Below are 18,075 nucleotides of genomic sequence, written 5' to 3'. Positions count from 1 at the left end.
ACTATTGTCCCTTTAAATAAGTAAACTTTTGTATTAGTTTAGGCAAAAAAATTGCAAATTAATTGAGACTAATCGTGCCACGAGTTTAAATTAAAATAATAATTTTTTATTTGAATATAATTGGTGGTTTGATTAATTTGCCAACCTTTTACATGAATTATGGAAGTTCCACACTAGCTTTTGATCAATTTTAAAAGTTAATTGAGAGAATAAATAATAAAATTTATTGTGTTACTTGATCGAAATCAAACAAGTCAACATCAAGTGACACTGAATAAACACGAATTTCATTTTTGGAGCAAAATGTCTTTCAAAGCAAACTTGACATAAGGGTAAAATGGTCTACAAATAAAATAAACTAATTTTACTATTCATTTCACTTGTCACTCCTATATATATATATATATATATAAACCAAAAAGAGATAGAGATAGGACATACCTTGATGTTACAGAATCTCTCCCGCCTCCTCACACAATTTTACAAAAATATCAAGAAAAACACATTCTAATAGAAGAAAACTAATTCAATATTCATCTCATCTTTCAAATTTTTATAATATAGAGATGTCAAGTATTAATGAATGGAAACTAACTTGTAGCATATTTAATATTTATAATATGAAAAATTTTAAAGGTACCTATTTTTTCACATGTCTATGTGATTGTATTTTGGATAATAAACTTATGTCAAATTGATTCAACATTATTAATATTATATATATAAAAATTATTTTTAATTTATTTTAAAATTTAGAAAATAAATACATGTACATTTTTAATATAAATTTTCCTATACCGTATTCACACAAACCCACATTTAGTTCACGTACAGAAGCAATTAATATTTAAACCTACGTACGTGGCCATGCCCATAGCACTGCCTCGGAGCAACCCTTAACCAGATCCATAAGAGCCAATGCATCATGCATGGCTCTACTTCTCCAATTCTCCCATGATGAACGTACGTGCGTCGTGAATGGCGAGCCGGCGGCGGTGCTGCACCTGCACGCTGCAAGCATTCTGACCAAGGTTTCATTTCTTCTCTTACTGCGCGCCATTCCGAATTCACCCCTTTGATCCTTGGAATATACTTCCCTTCAATTTTTAGCGAGCTAGCCAATTTAAAACGTGGATCGATCGATTTTCTTTTAAAATAAATAAATAATTGTGGAAATCAAGCTAGCACACAGCTGTGTGTACTGGTTCTGATAAAGCAGTAACAGGCAGAAATGATACACCAAAGCTGACAAAACCTTGTCGCCGTTAATTGTGAGCCACGCGATAGTCACTATCGGGATATTGAATTGTGTGGTTATCAGTCCCTTCAATCCTCCAATTGACTTCCGTCTAATCTGCTCTACTCCAGGCATTTTTTTAAGCACAGTCTGCCCTTATCCATATCATCATAATTCTCTCGACATTTCCATACACACACACACAACACACACACACACACGTCTAAATGTCAACAATTCTAATTAATTAAATTTAATAGAGTTGTGGTAGGTCTAAATATCTATGTTCAAATCGTGCAAGTAATAAACTTATGATGACATAAAAGCCTTGTACGACGTTTGCTTTATTTAGTATATTTTCATTTCCTTATAAAAAATCTATTATATTCATCAACGAGCTACCTGTTTTCCATTTTGAAGAACCTCCAAAAACACTATTTCAAGCTAAGTACAAATCCCAATGAGATGTGTTTATTGTAATGATATAATGTGCTTGTCCAAGTGAGGTTTAAGAGTGTCTCGTTTGGAAAACCAAGTCTAAAGACTGTTTGATATTTTAAGTATAAAAAATGATCTGGTATGCAAGTGTGAACTTAGTTTAGATGAACTTATTTGGTCATCATATTTCTTTTTCTATTTTTACTTTTCACCTATGTAAAAATTTAGCCTACCTAAGACCTATTTCCTAATCCTAGGTTCTTAAATTTTTCTAGATTTTTAACTTCTTCAATGGTCATAGATGACTCAGGTAAGGATCGGAGAATTTTTTGAATATAATATTCTAATGAATAAATTCTACCAAGTGCTTTCAAGTTGTTAATGAGGTGTGTGAATCAAGTGAGCATGAAAGAAATTTCTTCACTATCATTTAATTTAAGCATCTCAAATTCTCTAACTAGCATGCATATTTTTGTTTGTTTATTTTGAGATGAGTTTCCACATATGTTTTCAAGTACATCCCATATTTCTTTTACAGTTTTACATTTGCAAATAAGACTATGTACAATATCATTTAAACCACAATAAATAATATGCATTGCTTTAAAATTGAGTTCAACTAACCTTTTTTTCGTTTGGTGATTGTTCCAATAAAGCCTTTGGAATATTCTCATTTTTCTTTGTAATTGATAAGTTTCCTTTGGAGATGATATCGCACAAATTCAAGTCGTATGCTTGAATGAAGACGGTCATTTGATTTTTCCATGCGTGGTAGTTGGAACCGTTGAACATCGGTAGTTGATATATAGATCGTCCTTGTGAAGAGGTGAGGTGTACACCGAATACTCCATTGATCGTTTACGCTCTGGATTTTACTCCGAAAATATAAGTGCCTCGCTCTGATACCACTTGTTAATCGTCTCAACCCCGGGAGTATATAGTTTAGAGGGGGGGTGGATAGACTTTTTTCGCGGAATGCGTATTTCTCTACAAAATAAAAACTCTTGGCAAGATACAAAAAATTATATCACAATATAAGTAAATGAAAATTATGCACAAGATAAAAAAAAAAAAATGAAGAGAAGGGTAGAGAAAAATTAACACCATTATTTTTAAGTGGTTCAGCACCAAGCTTACGTCTACGTCTTGGGACCAATCCAAGGATTCCACAATTCACTAAGGAACTATTTCACCGGTAGAAAAGCCTTACAACTCGGGAACAAATTCCTACCTATTCACAAAAAACCTCTTCGGTTCCCAAAGAACTTTCACCAAATAATTCACAAAGAACCTTTACAAGAAGATGACAGAAATATAATATGATGTTCCTTAAATGAGCAAATATTAAATACAAAACAAACCTCACACTATCTCTCAAGTAATGAATCAAACACTATTAAAGAACAAGAGAGAATGAGCACTTATGAATGAAGAACAACAATGCAAAGTGTTTGGTGCTTAGGTTTTGGTATAAAAAAGATGTTTTTCACTAAAATTGATCAAAAGTCTTCAAAACCATGTCAATACAAGTCTAATAATTTGTATTTAAAGCCCAAGAGCCAAAAGAGCCAATAACTAGCTGTTGGGGGGAAGAAAAGATATCTTATTTGGTAAAGTAGCTGTTTTCTGCCCATTAGACTCGTCGACTAGTCCTTTGCTCTCGTCGATTAGTCACACACTGCCACAAGTCGACGAATCCCCTGTGTTCGTCGACGAGTACCCTGAATCAGACAAAGTCATCAACATGAAAGTTGTGGCATTTTGTCTTAACTTTCCAGGGACACCAAGATTGTCCTTTTTGGACTTTTTTAGCAAAAAGTTATGCCCCCAATACCAAAAGGTGTTTAGGAAATTTGATAGGTGCATAACATAGGTTTTAAACCCAACCAAAAAGTCTTTTAATCACTTGAAAAGTTCTTGGACAAAAGTATATGAAAAATATTAAGTCTAATAAAGTTTAATATTTGTCCAAATGAGTTTCCCTTTGAATATAAGATATCCTGTTAATAAAAACACATTGAAAAAACCATTTTGATATCTTATATATATTTGTATGTCCTTTGTAGAAAATATAATTGACTTCTTTGAAACTTTAGGACATAAGAATCGTTTTCATAAAACCGGAACTAAGTACGAAGATGTTCAAAATACCAAGATGTTTGAAAACTTGTCCCTTTAGAAAACATATTTGAGTTTAGGATTCATTTAACAAACTCTTAAGTTTAACTTTGAAAATCATGAAAGTTGAGTTTGTGATTTTAGTACAATCTTATAAACTCATGTGTCCTAGTATGCATATGCAATTTACTCAACTCTTCCTCTGAAATTATTTATGAAACAAAACAGCAAGAATTATAAGATATAATGTCTCAAACACACACCCATTACATAAAATCCAACAGTAAGCTCCCTTTGGTTGTGTTTGGGTTCTTCTGAGTACGTGTCCATTTGATCTTTCCATTCGAACATCATTTTGGTCCAATTTTGCTTTTTGACCAATACTTTATGTATTCGACACTTGTACCTATACTAAGCATGATCTGCAAAGATGGAAAATACTAGAAACCACATATAGGTTAATATCATCAAAATACATGAATCATGATAGACTAACACTTTTGTTGTGAGACAATGTTTTCCAAGACCTGCCCCGCTAGAGTACTATTGTAAGACACAATTCTTCTTTAGGAATTACTCTATCAAAGTTTTTTGTGAGAACTTTAGCTCCCAATTTTTTACAAAACACTATTGTCCCTTTAAATAAGTAAACTTTTGTATTAGTTTAGGCAAAAAAATTGCAAATTAATTGAAACTAATCGTGCCACGATTTTAAATTAAAATAATAATTTTTTATTTGAATATAATTGGTGGTTTGATTAATTTGCCAACCTTTTACATGAATTATGGAAGTTCCACACTAGCTTTTGATCAATTTTAAAAGTTAATTGAGAGAATAAATAATAAAATTTATTGTGTTACTTGATTGAAATCAAACAAGTGTGACACTGAATAAACACAAATTTCATTTTTGAAGCAAAATGTCTTTCAAAGCAAACTTGACATAAGGGTAAAATGGTCTACAAATAAAATAAACTAATTTTACTATTCATTTCACTTGTCACTTCTATATATATATATATATATAGTAAACCAAAAGAGATAGAGATAAGACATACGTTGATATTACAGAATCTCTCTCGCCTCCTCACGCAATTTTATAAAAATATCTAAAATAGAATGAGAGGAAAATTGGAAGCGCAAGAAAACTAATTCACTATTCATCTCATCTTTCAAACTTTTATAATATAGAGATGTCAGATATTAATGAATGTGGACTAAATTGTAGTATATTTAATATTTATAATATAAAAAATTTGAAAGGTACCTATTTTTTGTGATTGTATTTTGGATAATAAACTTTTGTCAAATTGATTCAACATTATTAATATTATATATATATATATATATACATATATATTATTTTTAATTTATTTTAAATTTAGAAAATAAATACATGTACACTTTTTAATATAAATTTTCCTATACCATAATCACACAAACCCACATTTAGTTTACGTCCAGAAGCAATTAATATTTAAACCTACGTCCATGGCCACGCCTATAGCACTGCCTCGGAGCAACCCTTAACCAGATCCATAAGAGCCAATGCATCATGCATGGCTGCTTCTCCAATTCTTCCATGATGAACGTACGTGCGTCGTGAATGGCGAGCCGGCGGCGGTGCTGCACGCATTCTGACCACGGTTTCATTTCTTCTCTTACTGCGCGCCATACCGAATTCACCCCTTTGATCCTTGGAATATACTTCACTTCAATTTTTAGCGAGCCAGCCAATTTAAAACGTGGATCGATCGACTTTCTTTTAAAATAAATACATAATTGAGGAAATCAAGCTAGCACACAGCCGTGTGTACTGCTTCTGATAAAGCAGTGACCGGCGGAAATGATGCACCAAAGCTGACAAAACCTTGTCGTCGTTAATTGTGAGCCACGCGTTAGTCACTATCGGGATTTTGAATTGTGGTTATCAGTCAGTCCCTTCAATCCTCGAATTGACTTCCGTCTAAATCTGCTCTACTCCAGGCATTTTTTTAAGCACAATCTGCCCTTATCCATATCATCATAATTCTCTCGACATTTCCACACGCGCGCGCGCGTCTAAATGTCAACAATTCTAATTAATTAAATTTAATAGAGTTAGGTCTAAATATTGTGTTCAAATCGTACAAGTAATAAACTTAGGATGACATAAAAGCTTGTACGACGTTTGCTTTATTTAGTATATTTTCATTTCCCTGTAAAAAATCTCATCCACAAAAAAACCAATTTTATTTCGTGGAGAAAGCATATCATATTGTTGGTATTAAATGATTACAATGGAAGGCCTGCTGCAAGAAAGTACAAGTAAAATGGCAGCCACAAACAAGAATCTTAATTAATATGAAGTGTATACTATCAATCTAGTTGAACAAAGTGATGATATAAGAAACTATGACATTACACAATAATTTTTAACTATCAATATAATAAAGGCAATAGTCTTTTTTGAAAGTAGATGAAAATACATATTGTAGATTTGTCTGTGATCTCGAAGCAGACATAAACTTTCTTGAAGGAGGTGAAGTTCCAAGGTTGAGGCCCTTCCATTAGTTAATCTCCTTGTCCTTTAGAAGCTCAATTTACCGATTGTTTTTTGCTCAAATGAGTGTCCCATTCAGTGATCTAGCACAAGCCTTGCTGCATCCATTTTCTGAAGAAAAAAAATAAAAATAAATAAATAATAGGATTAAAGAAATTAGGTTTTTTTATTATTATTATTTTATATTTTTTTTATTTGGGAGGTCTGTGAAATTAGAACCATCCAAATGGGTACTTCACCTTCTAGTTAAAATTCCTTTTTAATCCTTCGATTCGAGATCCCTGATATAAAAGTTCTGTGACTGTTATACCAAGTATTTTCTTAGATTATAATATTTTATTGTTCATTTAAATTTTCATGCTTGAGATCTTGTGTTGGAACTTGAAAATTATTAGAGAAGGAAATGAAAAATATGAAAGAGATAGTAAACCAATCAACAAGACTTTGATGTTTTGTCCATAACTTTTGTTCACTATGCATATCAATCCATTTCGTTGAAAAAATAAAAGCAAAGAAAGGAAAAGAGAAAAGGAAAATTAGTTTATCAAACCATAGCAGAAGGAAATATTTTAGACAGGTAAGGAAAATTACAAATTTTTATCATTTTATAATTTTTTTCTCAGTTAATTAGGAAGTTCATCCGCTAGTTAAAAAGGGCTAATCTGCCCAAATTTATTTTCAATCCTTTTTTAACATGTAAATATGAGATCTCTAATATGAAAGTTATTGATAATCATCAATAACCATTGAAATATTTTCTTGAGCTATACATTTCCAACATTTATATACAAATATTGTAGACATAAAAATTAAAAAAGTATTTTCTACTATTGAGATGCCCTTAATTTGCTACGCTACCATTATTTACTAAGGCAGAGAGATCACATTACCTGAACTATCTTCCTCTTGTTCTTCATCCCCACGACTTTTTTTATTGATGGGGTAATTCATCTACTAGAGGATATGATACTGTTAGAGCTAGCAAGTTTGCACTTTGCAGTGCTTGAATGTTTGTGAACCCTAAAGCTCCTATTTATAGCTAGGGGAGAGAAATAACAGCCACAATTACATCTAGTTTTTTTATGAAAATATTTTTCATAAAAAAAAGAAGGAAAAAACACAAATATAATTGGGTGGGACAAAAATTACGGAAATAAAAGTCGGTTGAGTATTTTTTATTTTTTTATTTTTAAAAACACTAAAAGCACAAAACTGACTTTCCAAAAGTCGATTCTGTGTCAACTAGACACGAACTGATACACTGTCAATCTGCACACAAAAAAAAGGAGTAAAAATGACATAACCAACTTTTGGAAAGTCAATTTTGTGCCGACATGATGTGAGACTTGCCAGCTAGTCTACAAAAAAAAAAAAAAAAAGTAAAAATGTGCGCACCAAAAGTCGGTTATGCACTGACACGTTCACGTGGCCTTACCCCGTCCACTCCCTTCCTTCCCGCTCATGTTCCCTCCCATGCAACCCCCTCCCGCGCGCATGCTCCCCCCACCCCCCGCCCCAACCCCCTTTTATACGGCATTGGTCCATCTCCCTCCCACTTGTGCTTCTCTTATCTTCTTCGTTTCTCCTACAGTCTCCGCACCACCTTCATAAATTTCAATATTTACTTTAATTTTATGTAGCCATTTTATTTAATATTGAGATATGAATTTCGGTCCAACCGAACCTTCCATCCTGACGTTGGGGATCCTTTATACCTCCTACAAGGCATGAGAGGATGATCATTTTAATATCTTTCAAGGATGTCAGTGTGTGCGCACATTATGTACACAGTGACATACTGATCCTACAAGCATTTTGTGGATTCAACGAGTGGAATTCTATTTATTATACCAAATTTAGTACATTCCGCTTGGCCACATCTTAATTAACACATTGCTGGAGCACTAGATGCTTGAGACACACATTTTACTTGCCTTGCGGCGAGACGACAATAACGCTGTAAGATGACGCCATCATTACAATATTACTTGTAGATCGCCACCAAAACCTTATTATTGACCACTTACCCCTAGCTACCCATGATCCCCTTCCCTTAGATAAAAGAAAAAAAAAAAAAAAAAAAGGAAGCCCAAGCCAAGGGTGATCCAACCCTTCACCTTCTCATAGGGAGTTGGACAATGAACTACTAGGCTAAAAACACCCTATACAAATTTGGATTTTTTGTTGTACTTGAAATTAAAGCATGCGTTGATTTTGAGCTTTAGCTTAGTTAAATTTGATATAAATTCCAATTTTATGATTCTAAATATGATATTAGAGTCGAGACCTTAAGTTTAAATTTATGTAAACTTAAATAAAATAAAAATATAAAAAAATGCATAAATTGACTTGTTCATATTTTTGCACAAAACTCAAACCCAATACTTAAAATTTACTCTTTCAAACACAATTTTATTTTAGTGAGAGCTCGTCATTTTAATAGTATTCTTAAATAATTTTAGAAACGAATATTCTTAAATATTATGAAAATATAATGAAAAAGTTTACTAATAATGTTGGTAATAATTAATATAAATGTAAAATACTGATAACCCTTTAGATTTACAATCATAAATTTATTATTATTATTATTATTAATTTTTTTATTGGATGACATTATTCTAGTACATAAAAACACTTAAAATAGCAATATAATAGAATTCTATTGGATTATAAAATATACTTTTATAATTGTGGTACTATCATTAATTATTATATAAAAATGGGCAACGAAAATTGTCGTCCCAATTTATTATAGTGCACTAGTTCTATTTTTTATTTTGATTTTAGTTTCTGATACAAATCAAATATTTTCTTATAATTGTTAAATTAAATTAATATTTATAATATGAAAAATTTTAAAGGTACCTATTTTTTCACATGTCTATGTGATTGTATTTTGGATAATAAACTTATGTCAAATTGATTCAACATTATTAATATTATATATATAAAAATTATTTTTAATTTATTTTAAAATTTAGAAAATAAATGCATGTACACTTTTTAATATAAATTTTCCTATACCGTATTCACACAAACCCACACTTAGTTCACCTACAGAAACAATTAATATTTAAACCTACGTACGTGGCCAAGCCCATAGCACTGCCTTGGAGAACCCCTTAACCAGATCCATAAGAGCCAATGCATCGTGCATGGCTACTTCTCCAATTCTTCCATGATGAACGTACGTGCGTCGTGAATGGCGAGCCGGCGGCGGTGCTGCACCTGCACGCTGCACGCATTCTGACCACGGTTTAAAACGTGGATCGATCGACTTTCTTTGAAAATAAATAAATAATTGAGGAAATCAAGCTAGCACACAGCCGTGTGTACAGCTTCTGATAAAGCAGTAACCGGCGAAAATGATGCACCAAAGCTGACAAAACCTTGTCGTCGTTAATTGTGAGCCACGCGTTAGTCGCTATCGGGATATTGAATCGTGTGGTTATCAGGCCCTTCAATCCTGCTCTACTCCAGGCATTTTTTTAAGCACAATCTGCCCTTATCCATATCACCATTTACACACACACACACACACACACACACACACACACACACACACATCTAAATGTCAACAATTCTAATTCATTAAATTTAATAGAGTCGTGGTAGGTCTAAAGTTATAGATAGTTTTTTTTTTAAATATTAATTTACTAAATTACTCAAATTATCCGAACATCATATCTATGTTCAAATCGTACAAGTAATACACTTAGGATAACATAAAAGCCTTGTACGACGTTTGCTTTATTTAGTACATTTCATTCCTTGCAAAAATTCTCATCCAAAAAAAGTAAAAATTTATTTCGTGGGGAAAGCATATCATATTGTAGGTGTTAAATGATTATAGTGGAATGCCTGTTGCAGAAAGCACAAACGAAAATCTTAGTTAATGTGAAGTGTATATACTATCAATCTAGTTGAACAAAGTGATGATACAAGAAACTACCACATTATACAATAATTTTCAACTGTCAATATAATAAAGACAATAGTCTTTTTTGAAAGTGGATGAAAATAGGTATTGTAAATTTGTTCGTAATCTTGAAGCAGACATAAACTTTCTTGAAGGAGGTGAAGTTCCAAGGTTGAGGCCCTTCCATCATTTAACCTTCTTGTCCTTTAGAAGCTCAATTTACTTATTATTTCTTGCTCAAATGAGTGTCCCATTCAGTGATCTAGCACAAGCCTTGCTGCATCCATTTTCTAAAAAAAAAAAAGAAAAAACAAATTAATAAAAAATAGGAGTAAAGAAATTACCTTTTTTCTATTATTATTATTTTGTATTATTTTTTATTTGAGAGGTCTGTCAAATTAGAACCATCCAAATGGGTACTTCACCTTCTAGTTAAAATTCCTTTTTAATCATTCGATACGAGATCCCTGATATAAAAGTTCTGTGACTGTCATACCAAGTATTTCTTAGATTATAATATTTTATTGTTCATTTAAATTTTCATGCCCGAGATCTTATGTTGGAACTTGGAAATTTTTAGAGAAGGAAATGAAAACTATGAAAGAGTACACATTTTTTTATCTTGTTATAAAAATAAAATATATAGTAAACCAATCAACAAGACTTTGATGTTTTGCCCATAACTTTTGTTCACTATGCATATCAATCCATTTCATTGAAAAAATAAAAGCAAAGAAAGGAAAAGAGAAAAGGAAAATTAGTTTATCAAACCCTAGCAGAAGGAAATATTTTAGATGGGTAAGGAAAATTACAGGTTTTTATCATTTTATAATTTTTTTCTCAATTAATTAGGAAGTTCTTCTGCTAGTTAAAAAGGGCTAATCTGCCCAAATTTCTTTTCAATCCTTTTTTAACATGTAAATATGAGATCTCTAATATGAAAGTTATCGATAATCATCAATAACCATTGAAATGTTTTCTTAAGCTATACATTTTCAAAATTTATATACAAATATTGAAGACAGAAAACTTTTAGAAGTATTTTCTACTATTGAGATGCCCTTAATTTGCTACGCTACCATTATTTACTAAGACAGAGAGATCACATTACCTGAACTATCTTCCTCTTGTTCTTCATCCCCACGACTCTTTTTATTGATGGGGTAAGTCATTTGCTAGAGGATATGATACTGTTAGATCTAGCTAGTTTGCACTCTGCATTACTTGAATGTTTGTGAACCCTAAAGCTCCTATTTATAGCTGGGGGAGAGAAATAATAGCCACAATTACATCTAGTTTTTTTATGAAAATATTTATAAAAAAAAAGAAAAATACAAATATAATTGGGAGGGGCACAAATTACGAAAATAAAGTCGGTTGAGTATTTTTTATTTTTTATTTTTTATTTTTAAAAACACTAAAAGCACAAAACTAACTTTTTAAAAGTCGATTCTGTGTCAACTAGACATGGACTGACACGCTGTCAATTTGCACACAAAAAAAAAGGAGTAAAAATGACAACCAACTTTTGGAAAGTCAATTTTGTGCCGACATGATTTGAGACCTGCCAGCCAGTATGTACAAAAAAAAAAAATAAAAAATGTGCGCACCAAAAGTCAGTTATGCACTGACACATTCACGTGGCCTTACCCCATCCACTCCCTTCCTTCCCGCCTATGTTCCCTCCTTGCAGCCCCCTCCCGCGCGCATGCTCCCCCCACCCCCTTCCCCCACTCCCCCAACCCCCTATTTATACGGCATTGGTCCATCTCCCTCCCACTTGTGCTTCTCTTATCTTCTTCGTTTCTCCTATAGGCTCCGCACCACCTTCATAAATTTCAGTATTTACTTCGATTTTATGTAACCATTTTATTTAATATTGAGATATGAATTTCGGTCCAACCGAACCTTCCATTATGACGTTGGGGATCCTTCATACCTCCTACAAGGCATGAGAGGAGGATCATTTTGATGTCTTTGAAGGATGTCAGTGTGTGCGCACATTATGTACACAGTGACATACTGATCCTAAAAGCATTTTGTGGATTCAACGAGTGAAGTTCTATTTATTGTACCAAATTTAGTACATTCCGCTTGACCACATCTTAATTAACACATTGCTGGAGCACTGGATGCTTGAGACGCACACATTTTACTTGCCTTGCGGCGAGACGACAATAACTCTGTAAGATGACGCCATCATTATAATATTACTTGTAGATCGCCACCAAAACCTTATTATTTACCACTTACCCCTAGCTACCCATGATCCCGAAAAAAATAAAAAAAGGAAGCCCACGCCAAGGGTGATCCAACCCTTCACCTTCTCATTGGGAGTTGGACAATGAACTACTAGGCTCAAAATACAAATTTGGATTTTTAGTTGTACTTGAAATTAAAGCCTGCATTGATTTTGAGCTTTAGCTTAGTTAAATTTTATATAAATTCCAATTTTATGATTCTAAATATGATATTAGAGTCAAGACCTTAAGTTTAAATTTATGTAAACTTAAATAAAATAAAAATATAAAAAAATGAATAAATTGACTTGTTCATATTTTTGCACAAAACTCAAACCCAATACTTAAAATTTACTCTTTCAAACACAATTTTGTTTTAGTGAGAGCTCGTCATTTTAATAGTATTCTTAAATAATTTTAGAAAAAAATATTCTTAAATATTATAAAAATATAATGAAAAAGTTTACTAATAATGTTGGTAATAATTAATATAAATGTAAAATACTGATAACCCTTTAGATTTACAATCATAAATTTATTATTATTATTATTATTATTAATTTTTTTTATTGGATGACATTATTCTAGTACATAAAACCACTTAAAATAGCAATATAATAGAATTCTATTGGATTATAAAATATACTTTTATAATTGTGGTACTATCATTAATTATTATATAAAAATGGGCAACGAAAATTGTCGTCCCAATTTATTATAGTGCATTAGTTCTATTTTTTATTTTGATTTTAGTTTCTGATACAAATCAAATAGTTTCTTATAATTGTTAAATTAAATTAATATTTATAATCTGAAAAATTTTAAAGCTACCTATTTTTTCACATGTCTATGTGATTGTACTTTGGATAATAAACTTGTATCAAATTGGTTCAATATTATTAATATTATATATATAAAAATTATTTTTAATTTATTTTAAAATTTAGAAAATAAATACATGTACACTTTTTAATATAAATTTTCCTATACCGTATTCACACAAACCCACATTTAGTTCACGTACAGAAGCAATTAATATTTAAACCTACGTACGTGGCCATGCCCATAGCACTGCCTCGGAGCACCCCTTAACCAGATCCATAAGAGCTAATGCATCGTGCATGGCTACTTCTCCAATTCTTCCATGATGAATGTACGTGCGTTGTGAATGGCGAGCCGGCGGCGGTGCTGCACCTGCACGCTGCACGCATTCTGACCAGGGTTTCGTTTCTGTTCTCACTGCGCGCCATTAACCTGATCGAGAATTAATATTCCGAATTCACCCCTTGGAATAAACTTCACTTCAATTTTTAGCTAGCCAATTAAAACGTGGATCGATCGACTTTCTTTGAAAATAAATAAATAATTTAGGAAATCAAGCTAGCACACAGCCATGTGTACTGCTTCTGATAAAGCAGTAACCGGCGGAAATGATGCACCAAAGCTGACAAAACCTTGTCGTCGTTAATTGTGAGCCACGCGTTAGTCACTATCGGGATATTGAATCGTGTGGTTATCAGTCCCTTCAATCCTCGAATTGACTTCCGTCCAAATCTGCTCTACTCCAGGCATTTTTTTAAGCACAATCTGCCCTAATCCATATGGCCATTCTCCCCCCCCCCCCCCCCCCCCCACCCCCCCACACACACACACACACACACACACACACACATTAAATTTAATAGAGTTGTGGTAGGTCTAACAATTTCCCCACACACACACACACACACACACACACACACACATCTAAATGTCAACAATTCTAATTCATTAAATTTAATAGAGTTGTGGTAGGTCTAAAGTTATAGATAGTTTTTTTTAAAATATTAATTTACTAAATTACTCAAATTATCTGAACATCATATCTATGTTTAAATCGTACAAGTAATAAACTTAGGATAACATAAAAGCCTTGTACGACGTTTGCTTTATTTAGTACATTTCATTTCCTTGGAAAAAATCTCATCCAAAAAAACAAAAAATTTATTTCGTGGGGAAAGCATATCATATTGTAGGTGTTAAATGATTACAGTGGAAGGCCTGCTGCAGAAAGCACAAACGAAAATCTTAGTTAATGTGAAGTGTATATACTATAAATCTAGTTGAACAAAGTGATGATACAAGAAACTACCACATTACACAATAATTTTCAATTGTCAATGATATGCCTAAAACAATCTAACTAATGAGAGCAGGTCAACGCCTATCTCGCACCTTCTCTAGGTCTGACATTCTGACGAGTGATTAGCTCTAACCTAATAAAGAGGAGGAGAGATCCACGCCAACGGCCTTAATAACTAAGTAAGAGGTGCACACACTTATTGCTAGAGAGCGATCCACGCTCCCGTGCAATAAATTCGAGCCAACCTGCAGTCAACTCGAGCCCCTATTAAAAGGGATTAGGAGAAAAGGCAAAGGTAAGTCATTCAACACAATTATACCGTTGCATTCAGCCTCTCTAAAAGTATTCCTCTTACTTAGGCATCAGAGTGATTCCCCGGAGTACACTTCGGGTCCTCCAAGCCTTTCTTTTCCTCCTCTTTTAGGTCAACGGGAGTCGAAGGAGCATCCCTACTATTTTTACCCCGCAACAGTTGGCGCCGTCTGTGGGAACCAGCTTTTAAGAGGCAATCATATCTTGCTCTCGACTTTCGACCTTCCAACAATGCCGACCTCACACAATTCTACCTCTATCCCTGCTGCAAAAGAATCGTCCCAATCTATTCATTTCGTGCCTGCTGAGTCACCTGGTGTTAGTAGGGAGGAGTTCCTTGCTTTTCAAAAGGAAATGAAGAACATGCTTAACTGACTCTTACAACAAAAGAGTCAAGAAGGACACGTCCTCCACCAACCGCAAGAGAACCCCAGCGCAGACAAACAGACTAACAAACTAGTGGAGAACGAGGAGAAAACCTGCCTTAACAAGAAGGTAGAATATGCAAACAGTGTGGACGTCAACCAACAAAGATCTACGGAACTCGAAGAAAGAATAAAAAAGATAGATCGTATAGAGAAGATGATGAAAGAGAGCAGAACCAAACCCTACTACGGGGAAGCATCCCTGAGGTCTTCGGAGCCGCCATTTAATAAAGAAATCATGGAGGCTCCATTGTCAAGTAGATTTGAGATGCCCACCTTTGACAGGTACGAAGGTTTATTTGACCCAATTGATCACTTGGATAATTTTAAAATGTTGATGCAGTTGCAAGGGCCTCCAGACGCAATCATGTGTCAAGCTTTTGCGACCACCCTTAAGGGTACTGCCAGAGATTGGTACCGAATGCTGTGACCTGGATCCATTGGTTCCTTCTCAGACATGGAACAACTCTTCACCGGCCACTTCCTTAGCAGCAGGATAGTTGCTAAAACAACTGGCCATCTCATGAGTATGGCGCAAGGAGAGCAGGAGACTCTAAAATATTTCATGCATCGCTTCAACACGGCGACCCTAGAAATCTGCAACTTAGACATGGGGGTGGCCTTAGCAACCCTGACAACGGCTTTCCAACCTGAAAGCTTCTTATACTCGCTGGGGAAAAAGTCGCCAGTAGACATGGGGGAGCTGATGGTCCGAGCGCAGAAGTACATCAATCTAGAAGAGATGATGGATACGAGAGGAAGTCGCATAGAGCGGAAAAGGAAAAACAGTAGCAGGAAAACAGGAGATCCCTATAGATCCATAAAAAGACACGAGACTAGTGCGCTGCACCCGGATCAAAAGATGAGAGGACAACACAACAAGTTCTCCACCTACACACCCCTGAACATATCGTGCTCGAAATTACTAATGCAAATCAGAAAGAAGGATTACATCTCGTGGCCTGATCCCATGCGAACAGCTCTTCATAAGTGGGACATATCCAAGTTCTGTGCATTCCACAGGGATCACGGCCATGAGACAGAAGAATGCATTCAATTAAAGAAAGAAATTGAAGTCCTAATACGAAGAGGACACCTGTCAAAGTTTTTGAAGAGAGAAGATCTCGTGCAGAAACCTCTCGAACAGAGGAGGCATGGCGTAAAACAAAAATAAGAGTAGGTCATAGGCGAGATCGTGGTGATCTTTCGAGGATCCGCTAGTGGAGGAGATAGCGGGAGTGCTCGCAAAAGATATGCTAAACAGGTGCTATCAATGGAGAAGGGGGAAACTAGTAGCAAACGAAACAAAAAAGATGACATCATAACTTTTGACAGTGGAGACGAAGAAGGGGTGCAGCAGCCACATGATGACGCCCTGGTGCTCTCCCTACTTGTGGCCAATTACATGGTTAGACGCATATTGATAGACAATGGGAGCTTAGCTAACATCATGTTCTGGTCGGTCCTAGTCGGGATGAAGATCAGCAAGGAACGACTCAAACCAATCTCGATCCCCCAGGTAGGATTCGGAGGAGACATTGTTCACCCTTTGGGAATAATCACATTACCGGTGACAATAGGGACGAACCCACAACAAGTCACGACACTGACGAAATTCCTTGTTGTTGATCGAACTTCGGTGTACAATGTCATCTTGGGTCGCCCCTTCCTCAACATAGTTCGCGCTATAACGTCAACATACCACCTCAAAATCAAATTCCCTACACCACAAGGGATAGGATTTGCCAAAGGAGATCAGGCTGCTGCTCGGAGCTGCTATGTAATGGCCCTGAAAGGGAAGATGGAAGCTAGAGAAACTCTAACGGTGGAAGATCAGGAAGTAAGGGGAGAATATCCCCAAATTAGTACAGTAGATGAAGACATCAGACATATACCCCTTAAGGACCACCATGAGAGAAGTGTATAGATCAGAAGTCACCTGCCGGACACCCTGACAGCGGAGCTGAGCGAACTGGTTGACGAATTTGCTGATTTGTTCGCTTGGTCAGCCGCAGATATGCCCAGCATTGACCCCACAGTCTTAGAGCACAAGCTGTAGGTCGATCCCAATCACCGACCCGTGAAGTAGAAAAAAAAGGAGCTTCGCGATGGAGCGGATCAAAATAATCGACGAGGAAGTGATGAAACTATTGCAGGACAACTTCATCCGGGAAGTAGACTACCCGAAGTGGCTGAGCAACGTGGTTCTAGTAAGGAAGCCGAATGGAAAATGGCGCACCTGCATAGACTTCATTGACTTGAATAAAGCGTGCCCAAAGGACAGCTTCCCTCTTCCTCGAATTGACCAGTTAGCGGATTCGACCTCGGTGCACGAGCTCCTCAGTTTCATGGATGCTTACTCAGGATACAACCAAATCCCTATGAGTTGAGGTGACGAGGAAAAAACTTCTTTTATCACCGAAAAGGGGCTTATATTGTTACCGGGTGATGCTCTTCGGCTTAAAAAATGCAGGAGCCACATATCAGAGATTGGTGAACAAGATTTTTAAAGACCAGCTTGGAAAAACAATGGAAGCGTACGTAGACGATATGTTGGTAAAAAGCATGGAAGCAGGGAAACATTGCAAAGACTTGAGGGAAACGTTCGAGCTCCTTCGCCGGTACCACATGAAGTTGAACCCATCGAAGTGTGTATTCAGCGTTTCTGCAGGAAAATTCCTGGGCTTTATGGTGACTCATAGAGGTATAGAAGCAAACC

At 34.9% G+C, this 18,075-nt stretch overlaps 1 protein-coding gene across 1 annotated transcript; it reads left to right on the top strand.

Moving 5' to 3' along the window:
- Positions 1 to 15,813: 15,813 nt before the first annotated feature.
- On the top strand, positions 15,814 to 16,530 carry LOC131145276 (uncharacterized). Its single transcript, XM_058094402.1, has one exon. It carries the CDS (start codon positions 15,814 to 15,816, stop codon positions 16,528 to 16,530), a length of 717 nt encoding a protein of 238 aa, XP_057950385.1.
- The last annotated feature ends 1,545 nt before the right edge of the window (positions 16,531 to 18,075 follow it).

Source organism: Malania oleifera, chromosome 1, assembly GCF_029873635.1.
Source record: "Malania oleifera isolate guangnan ecotype guangnan chromosome 1, ASM2987363v1, whole genome shotgun sequence".
In the NCBI taxonomy this organism is placed as follows: Eukaryota; Viridiplantae; Streptophyta; class Magnoliopsida; order Santalales; family Ximeniaceae; genus Malania; species Malania oleifera.
Note: the sequence above shows the minus strand (reverse complement) of the source record. Positions and strands in the feature narration are given on the sequence as shown.

What these genes read in the sequence shown, in the direction of transcription:
- LOC131145276 (XM_058094402.1), top strand. Translation starts at nt 15,814, where the DNA reads ATGGAACAACTCTTCACCGGCCACTTCCTTAGCAGCAGGATAGTTGCT.